General features: G+C 42.2%; 1 protein-coding gene across 1 annotated transcript in view; it reads left to right on the top strand.

Annotated features, from left to right (window-relative positions):
- The window catches only part of rims2a (regulating synaptic membrane exocytosis 2a), a 203,935-nt gene that overhangs the window by 92,924 nt on the left and 92,273 nt on the right, over window positions 1-18,738 (top strand). Inside the window, 6 exon segments of the mRNA XM_061716044.1 lie at window positions 11,503-11,714; window positions 14,357-14,476; window positions 16,124-16,223; window positions 16,417-16,540; window positions 17,530-17,576; window positions 18,590-18,702. Of these exon segments, the coding sequence (XP_061572028.1) occupies window positions 11,503-11,714; window positions 14,357-14,476; window positions 16,124-16,223; window positions 16,417-16,540; window positions 17,530-17,576; window positions 18,590-18,702 (716 nt within the window).

Here is an 18,738-nt window from a genome sequence, read left to right as displayed (position 1 = left end):
AGAGGATTTTCATGACATGTGAGCTCTTAAGTTTCCAAATGAGCTCTGCTGGTTTTACCTCAGTTAATGAGAGTAATCAAATGTTATTCAGATATTAATGTGAATTGTTCTTTTGCTCCGGAGCTCCGTTTATAGTGCATGAAACTAAAGTGGCTTCCCTGGTGTCCCGCTCTTCTTGGCTTTCCTGGAAAAGTGAAACGGACGTCTGATCACTCGTGATAAATGTCCCGCCTGCTCCGAAGGTTCAGGCGCACATACCAAGAGCTAGACGCCGTGATTGAATTAAATGCTAGTTTGCATAGAATCAACATAAGATTCGGTTTTATGGGCTGTTAGCTTCTTGACTTATCCACCTGGCTGACATTGTCGTAATTGCAAATTGATTTTGTTGTCAAACCTGGAACCGGGGGCAGCCTTTAGCTTAGAAATGTGAAGAGCGGCGAGAATAAAAGAAGAGATAAACAGAGGGACCGAGTGAGACACCCCCGTCTGGGTTGTTTTTTCTTCTTTTTTTTTTTTTTTAGAACAAACTGCCCTCTATATAAGCTAGAAATCTTCATTGTAGATAAACTAGGAATGTTTATTGAAAAGGAAAGCAGAGGAGTTCATTTGGTCTCCTTAGTTATGTAACTGTTCTCCACAGTGCGAGGTGCAGCGCAGCGGCGGCGCTACATTATTGATGTGGGAGTTTCCAGGTTTATAGGTAACCATGGAACAAAAATAGACTATTTGGAGGGTCATACTTTCTGCTGTTTCTGTCTGTAATCGTCAACATCCTCCAGCTCATAAAGGAGACCGGAGCAAAGATAAATTAAAGAGTGAATCTGGATATCTTTACACAGTCGGTGGCGAACGTCCTTTGGCTGATTGTGTGGAGCTGCTGTGTGCAGTGGTCATTTAATTGCGATCACTTGTTAGTAAATGATAACACTGTAGCATTTAGCTGATTATATAAGAGCAGGAGCAGGTTTAGACCCCAGATCTAGATTTTATTGACTTGGTGAACTGTCACATTTTGGGGACATCAGAAAAAACTAAACTAAAGGCAACTAACTCTTGTCAAGTCATGCAATGTGCAAAGGAGAAAGATAAATATATTTGATATATGTTCCTTGCCGATGTCTCAACCCTTCAGATGAAAATCTCCTGGAACGCCCTCCTAAAAGTCTTGACAGAGTTCCTTTCATGCCTGAGACGACATCGCAGTGCAGCTCAGGTCAGGTGGCCGTGGTCATGTGATGCAACACACCATCACTCCCTTTCTTGACCTTCACCTGGAGGTGTCTTTTGAGCCACTGTCCTTTTGAAAGGATTTCAATTCCACCCAGGTATCGCGTGTTGCTACAGAGTAGGGCTGAGCGATATGGACCAAAAGTCATATCTGGATATTTTCTAGCTGAATGGCGATACTCGATATATATCGATATTTTTTCTGTGACATAATTGGGGTTTCCCCCAAAGCATTATAGCATAGCATCTCTGTTAGCTTCATTTTTTTGAGGCAAACCCTTAAAAAAACAGTCAGTTTTAATACAAAGCCTCGTGCCAAATGTCACACAGGTACCTTTATTAACAGAGGTCTGCACAATATCAAAATGTATAAAACAAATGAAATAAAAATAAACTGCCTGCATATATAGAATAAAAATGCTTCTGGAATAAAATAAACAAATATCCCTTTTCCTGCATAACAATTAAATTAAAATACACTGTGCAATTAATACAATGTAGACAGTAACAGGCAGACTTTTCCACTGAGGTTGACAGTTGTGGAAATAACAAAACATTTGTGCAAATCTCAAATAAAACCAAGTCAAGTCAATTTGTCACAAAATAAGCTATATCAAAATCATAAAAAAAAACAAAAAAAAAACAGCTATATCGATATAAACGATATTGTCTCGTACCATATCGAAAATATATCGATATATATTAAAATCTCGATATATCGCCCAGCCCTAGTACAGAGCGCTGTGGCCGTGTCTCTGGTGACGCGGCTCTTCAAGCAAAGTACCCTCACACCGTTGCCCGACAATGATCGTTGAATTAGACAAAATCAGCAAACTGTATGCAAACGTTGGACGGGAGCAGCCAGAGCAGCAAACAGCATCGCCCATGAGTTCACGTGAGGCCACGGCAGGGAGATGCTGAGAGAGAAGCACCTTCCGGACCGACAGTATGTGCCCGTCAGCGCCTTGGGGTTTGTGGATTCAGCTGGACTTGACCACCAGATAGGTGTGTAACAGCAGGCTAAGCAGGTTGTATGTCATGCTCTCAAATCCCCGGAGCCTGGAGGGGGCTGGACCCCCCGCCGAGGGCGGGAGGAGACCGCAGGAGGAAAGTCTGTGCAGGCTGTAATGGGCCTGACTCGTGTCTGGGAGCACTGGAGACTGATTTAATGTGATGGTCCTCTCCTAGTGTTTTCCTCTTTATCGATCCCCCTGACATGCAGTCTCATAATAGTGCCAAACACACAGAAAAGGAGAAGACGGCGGGCTAACCACCGCAGACAGGTGGACACCGTGTAGTGACAACCTAAGTTACACCCTCATTAATGGCTTTGGGGATCAGTTTTTGCATCTCAGTAAGTGTGTTTTTTTTGTTAAATCGTTCAAAGATAATCCTATTAAATTAGATTTTCATATTGGAGACAGTGAAATTGCAGCCTTTTAAGTATAAAGAGGAGGATTGATCTGTCCTTTTGTCTGAGTATACAGCTTAAGTCAGTGTTTTAAGAGCTGCCTTCATCAGGATTTGAACGCGGCGCTGTATCACCTTCCTCGCATGGCGACTGTGTTTAAACATACACACTGTTTCACCCCTGCCTCTTTTTTTCGCTCTCACCCTTTGAATTGTAGTAAAAACAGCATCAATAATTAATGATCCAATTAATAGTTTACACTGGTTTTTATTGAGCCGTCAGAGTGATGGAGAACCTGCCGGTGGTGAGCTCCGCTGCCGCCTTGCACTCTGCCTTGGACCTGAGTCAGCACTTTGCCGGCCCGCGGAGCCGAGGCGAAACGGCAGGGCTGGGGCGTAGACTGCTGATGCTCATAATTTACGGCTCTGATGAGTTTCCTGCTCTCTGAAAAAGCCACGGTGCCTCGCTGGGGATCAGCGCCCAGTTGTGGTGTGCCACTGTTGATAAAGCTTCTGGGAAGGAGCAGGGTTCGTACACGGCTACAGTGCTAACGTTGAGGGCGTATTCTGATTTTTTACCTCAGCTAGGGAAGTGTGACACAAGGTTTAAAGATGGATGTGGATTTGTCACAGAATAGCGTCGAGGACAGCCATGTGACATCTAGGTTCAGCTAGGGCTGTGCGATTAATCGATTTTAAATCTAAATCGGATTTATTAATCAAGACGATGTTAAAAAAAGGAAAATTGGAAAATCGATTTTCCTTTTTTGCAGCTGGCTGCATTACAGACAGAGCTCGTCTAGTCATCTTTGTTTGGTCAAGAAAATTGTAAATGTTGTCACTTTACTAAACTCAAGGAGGATTTACAGTATCTTTCAATTGCACTTCATTCCCAATAGGGAAATTTGTTTGCAATTTCTTTAAAAATTAAATATTTGAAACAATTTCCATTGTCTTTTGTAATTTTACCAAAAAAATCGAAATCGAAATCGAAAATCGGGTTTTCAGAGAAGAAAATCGGGATTTTTTTTTTGTCCAAAATCATACAGCCCTAGGTTCAGCCTATTTGAACCTCTCACACAGACCTGAAAAAACAAACGCTCTCTGAAAATAATGATTATTTACCTTAGACGCTCCTTCTTCCTTCCTTAACCTTGGTGGTAAACACAGTACTAAAGCTGTTTGGACTTTTACGGCCACATTAGGTATGCTCCTAGTGATTAGGAGTGCGTTTAGTATAGTAAACTAAACTGGGCTGTAGTTTATACTGACTGAGTGAGTGGAAGCCAGAGCAGGTCACTCTGCTGTCGGTCAGTGAGAGAGCCGTCTGGAGACATCCATGATGTTTCACCAAAGTGCAGATGTAGGAAGAACTTGTAGAGCTCCCTTTGACTGATGAGGTGACCGTTGTGGCAGACGGGGGGACAAAAGGACACAAATTCTACTTTATTTGTTCTTAATCATTAATCTTTATATAAAAGTAAGAACCTAAAACCTCCATCCATCCATGATCTGTATCCACTTACTGCTATTAAGGGTCTGATGGAGGCCGTCCCAGCTGTTTTCAGGCCCAAGGGAGGTCACTAGAGCATCGCAGGTCACATAGACCAGTGTCTCCCAACCTGGGGTCCGGGCCCCCCCTGGGGGGGGCGCAAAACTTTGTCTGCTTTGAAATTATGCAGTTGTAAAAATTATATTTGCGAATGAGTCATTCATAAGACATTGTTAGGAATAATTTATGAATGTCTGTTTTTTATACACTGGTGACAAACACAGGAAATGATTTAATTCCTTATTATTATATCATTACTCAACATGTAATTTACTCCAACAGGTTGTTAAAGAAAAATGTTAAAAAAAATTTGGTCTCATATTAAAAGAGACATTTTTCTGAAATATTTTTATGTCCTTTTATGTCCTTTTGTGCGTATTTTATACATTGGTGAAATTGGAGAAAAACAAAGTCATATGTATACAGAGTAAACCAAAGAGAAATGTATCAAAAAAACATAATTAATGTTGATTTTTTCAATTAAAGACTATTTTGGTGCTAGTACGTACGGGTCGGGGGGTCTAGCTGGTCTTAGACACAAGTAGGGGGGGCCCCAAGGAAAAAAGGTTGGGAACCACTGACATAGACCAATAACCACACACACCCAGTGACGGGATTGACATGTTTTTGGACTGTGGCAAGAAGCTGGATTACCAGTAAAAATCCATGCAAACACGGGGAGTATCAGTCCAGACAGAAAGACCCCTACTGGGAATCAAACCAGGAACCACCGAGCCACCACGCTGCTCAAAATAGACTAAACTTCTGAGGTTACATCACAAAAGTGAATCAAAATAATCTAACAAAGCTACAAAAAAAATTTAAACAAATATACAATTCATTACATTTTAAAAAGCTATATTTATAACTTTATTTATTTATAAAAATCCGGGGGTATGGTGGATTTCTATCATATGGAGTCAGATAATTTGTGCTGATTACAAATAATATAATATATTACAAATAATAGCACTGACCAAAACACCTGCAGAAATACTGCAGGAATGACATAGCAGCAGTTAAATGCAGCCTTCTCTAAGCTTTAAATATCCACTGGGCTTACATCAAATACATCAAAACACAACAATAAAAAACACTTTTCTGAACGTATCAATATGACTCTGTCCTTCACAGGATAAGTAAAATGGATCACTGCAAAAACTCAAAATCTTAACAAGAATATTTGTCTTTTTTCTAGTTATAATTTCTCATTTTAGTAAAATAAATCTCATTACACTAAAAACAAGACTCATCACTGGAAAAAACAACAATTTTCACCTGTTTCAAGTAGATTTTCAGTTGAAATAAGTAGAAAAATCTGCCAGTGGAACAAGATTTTTTTGCTTGTAATAAGAAGATAAATCTTTTCCTACTTATTTCAAGTGAAAATTTACCTGAAACAGGTGAAAATTGTCAATTTTTTCTGGTGTTATTTTTCTGGTGATGACTATAAATGTTGAAATAGCAGTAAAACCACATTCATTGATGAAATGACATAAGGGATGGAAAGGGGGGATGATTTTGACCATTTTTATTTCAGGGGGGATGCCATCCCCCCTCATCCCCCCTCAACTCCAGTTCTGTGTATAGCACATACTGAACTGATGGTAAATCCTTCATATTAGACGTACATTCATTGCTCTGTCATGGTGTGAACTCTTTTGGAGCCTCTAGTGGCCAGTGGAGGAACTGCAACAAATCTTTGTACTGCATGAGACCGGAAGTTAGATGGTCGGTGCTTGACGGTGATTTGCAGAGTGGATGCAGGTCCATTCTCTGCTGCCATCCCCCTAAACTGCTCCCCTTACAGCTGAGCCAGAACCACACTATGATGTCACAGAAACATCTATGAGGATCGGCTCCCCAATGGCCACGCTGCCGCCAGCACAACGGGACCTTTGGGGGGGAGACAGGCAGGAATGCTAAGCAGGTGTAACTCGCTTTGCTTACAAATAATCTCTTCAGGTGGAGGCTGACGCAGAGACATGTGATCATTAGGATCTATATCTGTCTGTGTGTTTATACCAAAACTACTCAGCCAACAACAATGAAACTTTATGGAAACCCTTTTTGTCCAAGCTAGAGAACGTGGTGTCCTAGAACACATCACAAGCTCCAAAATCACGTGAAGGCTAAAAATAAATACGTTTGAACAAGAAACAAAGGTCCTCGGATAATCAAGACAGATTAAAGTAAACCCAATTTAGCCAAAAATGGGTGGCTTTGGTTTAGAAGAAAACCCAAATCCTCCAATAAATGTGATGCTGTTCAGGACCTGGCTCACCCAGACGTACTCATCCACCGTAATACCGTCTTTACACAACTGTTCTCCTCAACGCACATCTGCTTTCTCCCCCGTCTCTTTAACCTTGGATGCTCCGGCCCCATATTATCTCCTCCTCTACATCCAAAACCATATGCGCTCTATTTTTAAGCCTTTCCGTCAGAGTTCCCTGATTTCTCTGGGATTGAATCCTTCAACAGATACAGCTGGAAGAAAGTCTGTCCTATATGGAGCCATTATGTTCTACGGCGCTTTCAGGGGAAGTCAAGTGTGGAAAATGTGATGTATAAGATCCAAGGGCTGCACAAGTGCACTGTTTTCGTATGACCTTACCAGTGCCCCAAGCCCACTCTTCACAATGCACTTTCTACTGCTCTGGCTGGAAATTTGCATACACTTAAAATGGATAAGAAAGACGTAGTGGGACTGTACTCGGATTTAACTTTTGGTGATTTCTTTGTGTCTTCAAGCTGCTCTTTTTCTGCATCAGGGTGATTGAACTACATAGGCCTACTGTACATCTTAACATAAGTCCCACATACACACATTCAAAGATTTCATCGCACCCACATTTTATTAGACCAGAGCTGTCCGGAGCCAGTAGTTCAGGTTATAGAGGTAATGCCACTTTTTCTGAGACATTTTGCTGACAATAACTGGTGGATGAACGCATCGGGGTCATGGGTTTGTAGTATATTTCTTAAACAAATGTACATGTTTTTGTTGTTAGTCAAGTTTTGATAACTAAGGAATGAAATAACTGTGAGCTAACAGTATTTCTGATTGGTCTTGCCTGGTTTGGGGCATTTCTCCGACGATATCAGCAGGGTGGTAACAGTACTTTAACTAGGATTGATTGGTGAATTTGTTTGCTGTGTTTGCAGCAAGGGTTCTTTGTATCCTAACACATGTACATGTACAGGAATTACAGCCACTGTAAACACAGACTATGTTTACATGCAGTCAATAACCCTATTCTAACCGGAATATTAGCACACGGCCATGTAAACACCAATAACCCCTTTGAATAACCGGAATTTGCTCATATTCCGGTTTTTAAAAACCCAAAAATGACTCCTGGGTTCCTCTTTTTTTAACCCGAATATTTGGTCATGTATAGCCTAACGGGATATTCCCATCAAAAGGAACATGAATTTGTTTTCTGCGCATGTTCTTTTCGCAAGGAATCCTGGTCTTTTGAGTCCAGGAAGTGACATATGGAAATTCTCACACCAGTCGGCGTCGGTGAGCTCCATCATTACTACCTGTTCCCACCAGTCCTGACTGCACCTTCATCCAAAGTGTCCGGGCTGCTCTGGTGGAAACCGGTACTGTAGCATTTCTTCACGTTCTCGCCTTCCATTAATGAAGAAGGCAACGAGGAATAGTGTTAAGCACTGGTGGTGGGTCAGTACCAGCACCAAAGCGCAAAAGAAGGCAACTTCTACTGGGCTGTTCATTATCCGCCGTGCTGCTGTTATTGTTGTTGTTTTGAATTTGGATACAGGAAGAAGAAGCGGAAATGATGGGAATTGCGTCATGATGTTCTCCGCGCGTCGCTGGTTTGATGGAGATATCCCGAATGATTAATTACCATGTAAACAGGGCTAACCCTGTTTGCTCACGCATGTAAACAGAATATTCCGAATGTTTCAGTAACCGGAATATTGACCTTAACCCGAACTTTGACTGCATGTAAACGTAGTCACAGTGTACTGCGCAGGAGGAGCAGCGAGCTTCGTCTGGAATACTGGCGGGAATGACTCGACCCTGTTCTTTACAATGAAGGAGTGAGCATTTGGCCGGTCTGAAACACGTTACAGTTCAAACACGTGTGAGTGAATCCTCATGCGTACAACTAGTATGTGTAGCCAGAGAGATAACGTTTTAACGTTGGAGTGGAGCTTTAGATTTTGGGGGAACGAAGTAAAAACTCAATAAATACTTAATGTCTTTGAAACTTGCTTGACTCCAGTCCGCCCTGTCACTGGCCCGGATACACGGCCTCCTTCTGCTCTGGCCTCAGGTAGCTCACCTGCTAGAGCAGGTGTACGGAGACCAGCTAGGTTTGAACCCCGACCTGGGGCCTTTTCATGTATGTCTCCCTCCTCTAACTCCGGCCTCCTTTCCTGCCTCCCCACGATCAATACAGACCTCTAGAGGCACAAATTCTGATGAAAAGAAGTCATTTTCTCCTTTTGGGCAGGGCATGAGCTTCTCTCTTAATACTGAACAGTTTCCATCCATCTTTTTAGGGGATTAGTGAAGTTAACTGACTTGTTGTCTCTGCTGAAGGAGCTTGTCTTTGCCAAATAAACCAGGATGGATGTTGCTCTTTGTCTCCATGTTGCCGTGACAACTGTGTGATGATGTTCAGCATCTCCCTGGGTGAAAGACTTCTGCAGTTTAGAGGAAATCTGTTAGTCAGAAACAACCTAAAGAAACGTATCAATGCCACCATCGATGAGGTTTTCTGTGTTCTTTAAATGATACCATCTCATTATAGAAACCAAAATGAAAATGTTTTTCTCTCGAGCGGGATGTTAAGTATTCTGAGCTGTCAGACAGTCCCGTTTAACTCAGAACTCAGAAGACTATGATGAAGACTATTCGCGATGATTTCTCCTGAGTTTGTGAACTTTTGGCCCTCTCAGAGTCTGTATCCTTCTGAGCCCGGAATCTCAGCGCACCTTTTCATATGTTTCACACTTTTTAATTAACTTTAATCTTAAGCTTCTTAATCAAACTTAACACACTCATCATCTCCCTGCTCTGAACATGTTCTGAGGAGAGCAGAGGAAGCAGAATTTGCAGAAGTCTCACTGAATCTGCCGCGTTACCGTTTCCTGTGTGTGCTCATCTGCAGCAAGAGAAACAGCCGTCATCGTCATCATTTGTTTGCTTGTCTCACGTTTGGAATCGACTTCTGCAGACGTGACGTGCTCATCTTTGAACGCTCATCCTTGTGCACTTTAGATGAAGATTAGTCAAGATCATGTGGCATTGTAATCCCCAGCACAAAATAGAGCTTCACTGCTTCCTACAGCCCTTCTCTTGAAATCGAAATCTTAGTTTCCGATTTTTTTTTTAATTATTTAAAATTATTTTTTTGTTCTTCTGGAAATGAGGAAATAAAATAAATGAGCGGCCTAGGTCTCAATAGAGATAGGAGTGTGTTTTACCAGTGTTTCCACGACCTCTGGTCGTGTTTTCTGCTAGAGATGTACAGATTGACATGATGTTATAAGACAGACAGATTTGGACTCAGTTGTGAACCGGGAGGTGTCTGGCGTTGGCGCTGAGTGCTGCTCTCTTCCCCGTGGGACTTTCTAAGGGAGGCTCAACGCTGCTTTAAAAACGCTGCAAAAATCTGAATCATAACCAAAAGAAAAAGAAAAAAAAGACTTGGATTGACATGTTTCCAAAGACATTTCTCAGCCCAGCCTTGTTTCCTTCTTAAAAGGAAAAGTTGACCCTTGCGCCCACAGTCCTCCTCCACGGTCACTTCATTGGTTGTGAGAAGCAAGATATTTAAGAACATTCACTTCTTATTTTGAAAAAATATGACCTTGAAGTAGGGCTGTTCGATTAATCGATTTTAAATCGTAATCGCGATTATGTAATTAGAACGATGTTAAAACGTGAAAATCGTGAAATCGATTTTTCACTTTTTTTTTTTTTTTTTAACCTTGTCTGCACACATATTAATGATTGATACCATATCAATGATTGATGGAAATACCTCTCAATACCTGCGACAAGTGCCCCATCGGAGAGGCTCTTTAGTGTAGGAGGGGGCGTTGTAACATGCCACCGGGCACCATTATTATTTAGCATGCAAAGACCCAGTTTAGTTTAATTAGAAAATGTCTTGTTTTATTTAATTGGAAATATAACTTACTGTATGTTTGCAAGTGCTGATTTGCTGATTTTTTTTTTCAGAGATAAAACTTTATATTTTATTATATTTTTTAAAACTTTTTTTCAACTTATTTTACAGAGTTTTGCACTTTATTCGTTCATTTTTGGTTTAATAAGAGCAAAGTTTGCACCCAATGGGGCAAATGTTCAATAAAAAAAAACAGCATATTTGAAATCATTTCTTTGCCTTTTGTCAATTCACAAAATAATCGTAATCGTAATCGAAAATCGGATTTTGAGAGAAAAAAATCGAGATTTTATTTTTGGGCAAAATCGAACAGCCCTACCTTGAAGATCCTTTCAGGGAAACTCTAACTGAGGGGCGTTCCAGGAAGTCCAATAACGAATCAACTCTAATATCATGTAATTTGATACAAAAAAGAAGCACTGAAAATCAGCTGAGCTCAGCAATAGATTTTGTTTATGTCACAATCTCAACGCAGACGGATGGTGATGTGGGATTTCCCCAATGACCTCTGGAGGGGTCACTGAAGCCGCTGAACTCTCTCAGCCCTTGTCTCGCCCTTGCATCTCTCTTTCTCCACAGGGAACTTAGACTTGCTCACGATGGTCGTCTTTTGAGTTTGAGCCGTATGTGAGAGAGTGCTTGTGTGTGTGCACATGAATGCATACCTGGATGTGTCCTCTGGTACCGTACATGTACTATGTGTGGGTCGGTATGTGTGGTTTCTTGTGTCTTTACTTGTCCCTCTCGCTGTCCTCTCTCATGTATGTGCGCCCCCCTCCCCCCCTCGCCCTCACCTCACCTTACAGGAGATTTGGATGGCCATTGGTGGGACCATGCGTCATGGCATAGCAGCGAGGCCTCCCTAATGTCTTTGGTGAGACATGTGGAGCCCTGCCCTGACCCCCCCGCCCCCCTCTCCTCCTCCCCCGCTCCCTCCCCCCCCTCCGACTCCCTCCTCCCTCCCCCCGCCCCCTTTAACCCCCCCCATCTCTCTGTCCCTCTTTCTGTCTCTCTCCTCCCCAAAGCCCCCCGGTCTCTCCCTGAGTCTTTTGTCATCTCATGTTTCCTTTGTTTTATTTACACCTTTGCATGTTGTTTTTTTCTGTTTTTCTTTCTGTTTTTATCCCACACCTGTAGGGGACAGTCAAAGGGGAAAAAGAAAAACTATTGAGCAGGCATTTATGTCCGAGCCGACACAGACCTTATCTGAGAGGCAAAAGAAAATGGTGCGCTTTGGGGGACACTCATTTGAAGAGGACTTGGCATGGTGTGAACCGCAGGTTAAAGACTCGGGAGTTGATACGTGCAGTAGCACTACCCTAAACGAGGAGCATAGCCATAGTGAGAAGGTACTGAGACCACCTAGCCTGCATTTTGTGATTTTTTTTTTTTCCTTTTTTTTTTTTGACCACTAAGTCTTTATTTGCTTTCTGTCACTAAGTGTAAATAGATGAGATGTTTATTTTTCGACTTTTTTTTTTTTTTTTTTTTTTTTTTTTTGTTCTTTTTTGTTTGTTAAGTTGAATAAATTGATTTCTCTTGCGGTTTGGTTTCTTTATGTTCCGTTACTTTTGGCTCCACCTTGCTCGGTGTTGCTCTAAAAGTGTTTTGGGATCACTCTCTTTGCTTGCTACTTGTACTTGCTGTTTTTGCTCCCCCCAACAGAAGCTACACATCTTACAGTCGTGGTTAAAAAAAAAAAAAAAAAAAAAAAAGAGCATTGACACACGACCTCTGTTTGTCATGGCACATGTGGGTCTCTCCTAGTTGCATGCTCGTTTTTCTCCTTTTGTATATTGTGTTCTTGCTCTGCAGCGGTCCTGTTTAGCGCAGTCGGAGCACCTTTTACTCAGGCCCGTTCCTCTCACTCTACTGTCCCACTTCACAGCACCCAGTCCAGACAGAACCCCGCCCTCCGCCCAACTCCCCACTCACGCCTCCAGCAAAACCCCAAGAAATTCAGAAAATAAAAAAAGCACACAAAAACAGGGAAAATTGGACTTGTTTCACACGAAATTGATAACATTTGTTTTTCTTTTTCCCTTTCCTTCCCTTCTCTTTGTCTGTGACTTCACCTTATCTGTGTCTCATGGCTGTACTCCGTGATGTCTGTGTTTCATACTTATTGATTTCTAATCTGGCACCCAATGGTCTACGTTATTTGGTTCTGAGCTATTGGTTGCCGTTTCATCACCTTTCTTTTGCTGTCTGCCCCCCCCCCCCGCCCCCCCTCACTACTCCACCTGACGGTGGTTGTGTGTTGGTGTTCAGTGAAGCACTGGAGCGATACTCCGGTCTTCCTGCTCCAGTCTGAAGAGCTGGTCTGAGGAGGAGTACTGGGGTTGCTTGCTTTACTCTGCATGACCTGCTGCATGAAGCTCACTCCACCCTCACACGGCAGGTTTGCACAAGCTCTGGAAAAGTGGGATCGGAGAATTTTGACAAACCGTATTCTGGTTAGGGATGGGCGGTATTGACTAAAATATTTATCATGGTAATTTCTGGCATTTATCCCGATAACGATAAAAATGACGATTAAAAAAAAAATACCAATTCAACTCCATCTTTGTAACTATAAATCTATCACCACATTTCAGAAACATTTCTTTCAGGCTCATTTCTTTCTTTCTTTCTTTCTTTCTTTCTTTCTTTCTTTCTTTCTTTCTTTCTTTCTTTCTTTCTTTCTTTCTTTCTTTCTTTTCTTTCTTTCTTTCTTTCTTTCTTTCTTTCTTTCTTTCTTTCTTTCTTTCTTTCTTTCTTTCTTTCTTTCTGGCTCATTTCTTTCTTTCTTTCTTTCTTTCTTTCTTTCTTTCTTTCTTTCTTTTTTTCTTTCTTTCTTTCTTTCTTTCTTTCTTTCTTTCTGGCTCATTTCTTTCTTTCTTTCTTGCTTTCTTTCTTTCTTTCTTTCTTTCTGTCTTTCTGGCTCATTTCTTTCTTTCTTTCTTTCTTTCTTTCTGGCTCATTTCTTTCTTTCTTTCTTTCTTTTTTTTCTTTCTTTCTTGCTTTCTTTTTTTCTTTCTTTCTTTCTTTCTTTCTGGCTCATTTCTTTCTTTCTTTCTTTCTTTCAGGCTCATTTCTTTCTTTCTTTCTTTCTTTCTTTCTTTCTTTCTTTCTTTCTTTCTTTCTTTCTTTCTTTCTTGCTTTCTTTTTTTCTTTCTTTCTTTCTTTCTTTCTTTCTTTCTTTCTTTCTGGCTCATTTCTTTCTTTCTTTCTTTCTTTCTTTCTTTCTTTCTGGCTCATTTCTTTCTTTCTTTCTTTCTTTCTTTCTGGCTCATTTCTTTCTTTCTTTCTTTCTTTCTTTCTTTCTTTCTTTCTTTCTGGCTCATTTCTTTCTTTCTTTCTTTCTTTCTTTCTTTCTTTCTTTCTGGCTCATTTCTTTCTTTCTTTCTTTCTTTCTTTCTTTCTTTCTGGCTCATTTCTTTCTTTCTTTCTTTCTTTCTTTCTTTCTTTCTTTCTTTCTTTCCTTCCTTCCTTCCTTCCTTCCTTCCTTCCTTCCTTCCTTCCTTCCTTCCTTCCTTCCTTCCTTCCTTCCTTCCTTCCTTCCTTCCTTCCTTCCTTCCTTCCTTCCTTCCTTCCTTCCTTCCTTCCTTCACGCACACGCACACGCACCGTACGCTGCGCCGATTTAACGCAGAACCATAAATCAGCTTTACACAAAAACGTCATCAACGGGAATTTATCGTTTTTACCGTGAGATGACAAATTCTTACCGTGGAGAATTTTTTTTACGGTATATCATGAACGGTAAAATATCGCCCATTCCTAATTCTGGTGTAAAAAAGCGTTGCACGTTTCTCCACTTGTAGACAAAAAATAAAAAGAAGAGCTCAAACGTTAAAGCGGTTTCCACAAATTTGCAGAGTTTGTGTGAACTTTCATCCCCGAGTGAACTATTGCTCTACTGCCCCCTTCTCATCACAGACAGTTGTTTGCTTCCGTCTAAACTCATCAGTTGCTAAACAAAAGGTTTGTTGTTGCTCTGACCTTGTAGCACCCTGTCACATGGCAGCCATCCAAAGATGGGGATCGCCTAATAGGCCGTATATTGCTCAACAAGCGCATGAAAGATGGGAGCGTGCCTCGAGACTCAGGAGCTCTGCTTGGTCTGAAGGTAAGTTAGCCACTGCTCTGGTCCCCTGACTGTGTTTTTGAGGCTTGACACACAGATCGTACTCCTGGGCTGCTCCTCAGCCACTCTTTTCCCCAAATGACTTCACTTGTATTAGTTCCTGATTTCAGTCACATCTCTGAGTTTTATTGAAACCCGGATGCACAGTTATGGTTACAGACGATAACTCTTCAGCTCTGAAACTGATCGTTTGGACGCCTGTTTGTTTTAATGCTGAATCTGTTCAACATTACTGTTTAGTACTTACAGGACTGTCTCAGAAAATTAGAATATTGTGATAAAGTATTTTCTGTAATGCAAAAATGTCATACATTCTGGATTCATTACAAATCAACTGAAATATTGCAAGCCTTTTATTATTTTAATATTGCTGATCATGGCTTACAGCTTAAGAAAATATCTCAAATATCTCAAAAAATTAGAATACTCTGGGAATCTTAATCTTAAACTGTAAGCCATAATCAGCAATATTAAAATAATAAAAGGCTTGCAATATTTCAGTTGATTTGTAATGAATCCAGAATGTATGACATTTTTGTTTTTTTTAATTGCATTACAGAAAATAAAGAACTTTATCACAATATTCTAATTTTCTGAGACAGTCCTGTATTAGTACTAATACTCTTGATCATACTTAAAATGAATATTAATCAGCAGTGTTTTATTTTGGGGCTTCAATTGCCTCAAACTGCATTCGTTGTAAACTTGAGTATGTAGGTTTGCATGTGCCGACATAGGCGGTTTTAACATTTACATTCTCTCCTTCTCCTGCTTTAGTCTGCCACGACAGTATTTTTAGTATTCTAATTGTGTAGCTATTTGCCAAAGCAAAGCCGTTTTTTTTGTGCTGCTGTTGTAGACGTTTTGCTTCACTTTGCACAGTTGCATAAAAGCTGCCACGAGGACAGAGAACCAAGCCGGGGAGACGGGGGGAAAATCATTACTGATTGAATGAGCCTCCTGAAATGGCATGTTTGTGTCTGCTCAATGCTTCTGTGCGTTTCTGTCTGCTCAGCAGCAGCAGCCAAACGGCACGGCGGCCGGGGCCGGTCCGTCCATCAGTCAGGCTGCCAGCCTGGCCCCCCCACCCCCACCCCCGCCGTCCGTCTTCCCCCGCTCGTCTTCTCCTCGAGCCTCCCTCTCCAGCTCCTGCCTGTTACATAAAACCATTTCATTTAACAGACTTCTCTAAGCTCCTTTGTATGCTGGCATTCAGCTGCCATTAAGAGGGATTTTTATTTGTATGATGCTAATGTAAGCTGAGCGCGCCAGAGTACAGCAGCTCAGGACCGTACAGTGCAGCTGTAGCCCACGGCCGTGCACCGCCACAGAGCCACAGAGTGTGTCCCCGGGGAGGAAAGCTAATCCATGGACATTTTTCTAAAAGGCCCAGGTTTACTTTTCCACCACTGACCCTCTCCTTGCGATGCTTTTACTGGGGACTTTTACCTTAAAGGCAGGAGCTGAACCCATGAGGTCAAGAGGACTAACAAAAACATCTTTGTAGGTTCTACCATGCCGTGCAAGTGTGCTTTTGTGAATCTTTTAGGTTACAGTAGCATAGCTCACGCTTAGCTTTACAGGCGAGCGTCGGTGTTAATCTGTTACCAAACCTCTCTGCTTCTGCAGGTGGTGGGAGGGAAGATGACAGAATCTGGTAGACTTTGTGCTTTCATCACTAAAGTGAGAAAAGGAAGTCTAGCGGACACTGTTGGACACCTCAGACCAGGTACTGAACACAAGAAGTAATGGATTTGGAGGAATCTTAGGTGTGTGCTGTAGTTTTCACTGTGATACCATGACCCCGCAAAACAGGAAATGAAAGTGATATCCCATGTTCATACAGCTCCCTGTAGGTGTCCTTCAGGGATCAACGGAGCGTGTCTGACTCTGATTCTGGTTCTGATGTGCTGTTTTTACAGGTGATCAGGTGCTGGAGTGGAATGGGAAGCTTTTGCAAGGAGCCACATTTAAAGAAGTTTACAATATCATATTAGAATCCAAGCCCGAGCCGCAGGTGGAGCTGGTGGTGTCGCGGCCCATAGGGTGAGAAACCTTGTCATCAGTGTCGCTCCGGTGGCGACATGCACTCCTGACAAATAGCAAGGTTTCAGCTTCAGCTTTTTTATTTTATTTTTTAATAATACACCAACTACTCATCACACAGCCTGGTTAATTGTTTTTTTTTTTAAGTTGTGCTTAAAAAATGTAGCCTGTGTTTCATGGTAAGTAAGGCCATGGCTAGGATTTACACACACACACACACACACTACTACTAGAACTACTGAAAAATGAATGTCTGTGCCGTAGGAAAGCGGATCAGAAAAAAGATGAAGGTTTATTAAAATAAACCACTGATGAGCAACATTCTTGTGGCAAACTCAAACTGACGGGAACAAGATTTTGTCATCAGGTTAACTTGACATCGTCCATCTCCCATCGTTTTCCTCTCTGTCATCTCCGGCCTTTGATGGGATTAACCAATGATACCTGGCTAAAAGAAAGCCTGTTCATTTCATCCACATTCTACCTTCAAAAATATATTTTTGAAATTGAAAAGTTTTAAGAAGGCCGTTGGCAGCTTCACATCCATCCATCTTCCGGGCCAGTAGCCTAAGCAGGGAAGCCCAGATTTCTCTCTCTGTGGCCCAAGGTGTTCCCAGGCCAGCTGAGAGACATAGTCCCTCCCAGGTCTTCCCCGGGGTCTCCTCCCGGTGGGACATGCCCGGAACTCCCCACCGGGGAGATGTGAGGAGGCTGGGCCACTCATCTGGCTCTTCTCGATGCAGAGGAGCAGTAGCTCTACTCTGAGCCCCGGCACCCTGCAGAGGAAAGTCATTTCTGCCATTTGCATCCTCCGTCCCCTTCTGTCAGTCCCTCCCCACGGCCCGTGACTATAGTGGCGGGTAGGAAGTCAAGCTCGTTAAAATAAAGTGTTTAGTCCTCAAACTGATCCACTTCATGCTTCTTCTTTTTCTTAGAGTCCCACTCCTTTTCACTCTTTCTGGGTCTTTTTTATGTCCTTTCTTTTTCAGCGATATTCCAAGGATACCCGACAGCACACATGCACAGCTGGAATCAAGTGAGCATTACTCTTTATCTTCAGAAGTTTTCATGATTGCATTTCTATTCAATTAACCCTTGTACTGTCTTTGGGTCAAAATGACCTAATTCTCCTGCCCTTCTTTCCTTGCTTCCTTATTTTCTTCTTTCCTTCCTTCTTTTCTCCCTTCCTTCCTTCTTTCCTTCCTTCCTTCCTTCCTTCCTTCCTTCCTTCCTTCCTTCCTTCCTTCCTTCCTTCCTTCCTTCCTTCCTTCCTTCCTTCCTTCCTTCCTTCCTTCCTTCCTTCCTTCCTTCCTTCCTTCCTTCTTTTCTTCCTTCCTTCTTTTCTTCCTTCCTTCTTTTCTTCCTTCCTTCCTTCCTTCCTTCCTTCCTTCCTTCCTTCCTTCCTTCCTTCCTTCCTTCCTTCCTTCCTTCTTTCTTTTCTCCCTTCCTTCTTTTCTTCCTTCCTTCCTTCCTTCCTTCCTTCCTTCCTTCCTTCCTTCCTTCCTTCCTTCCTTCCTTCCTTCCTTCCTTCCTTCCTTCCTTCCTTCCTTCCTTCCTTCCTTCCTTCCCTTCCTCCCTTCTTTCCTTCTTTACTTCCTTCTTTTCTCCCTTCCTTCTTTACTTCCTTCTTTTCTCCCTTCCTTCCTTCCTTCCTTCCTTCCTTCCTTCCTTCCTTCCTTCCTTCCTTCCTTCCTTCCTTCCTTCCTTCCTTCCTTCCTTCCTTCCTTCCTTCCTTCCCTTCCTTCCTTCTTTCCTTCCTTCTTTTTTCCTTTCTTTCCTTCTTTCCTCCCTTCCTTCCTTCTTTTTTCCCTTCCTTCCTTCTTTCCTTCCTTCCTTTCTTCCCTTCCTCCTTCCTTGACCCAAAGACAGCACCAGGGTTAAGAAAAGCCTCCCATAGCTGCTTCTGCCTCTTATACACCGGACGATGCATTGCCCTTTATTGTGTCTGGTCCGTCTTGTTGTCTCGGCTCGTGTGACTGCAAGTACAAACTGTACAAACTGAAACCAACATAAGTTCAGGAGAATGAGTCTGTTACTCTGCTCCGTCAGGTTCGAGTTCCTTTGAGTCTCAGAAGATGGATCGCCCGTCAATCTCCGTCACGTCTCCGATGAGTCCCAGCATGCTGAGGGACGCGCCCCAGTACCTGTCAGGACAGCTCTCAGTAAGTGACCTCACCCCGACACACGGACCCAGGCCC

The sequence above is a fragment of the Cololabis saira genome, chromosome 3 (assembly GCF_033807715.1).
Source record: "Cololabis saira isolate AMF1-May2022 chromosome 3, fColSai1.1, whole genome shotgun sequence".
NCBI classification, from domain to species: Eukaryota; Metazoa; Chordata; class Actinopteri; order Beloniformes; family Belonidae; genus Cololabis; species Cololabis saira.
This window is presented reverse-complemented; position numbering and strand designations above follow the sequence as displayed.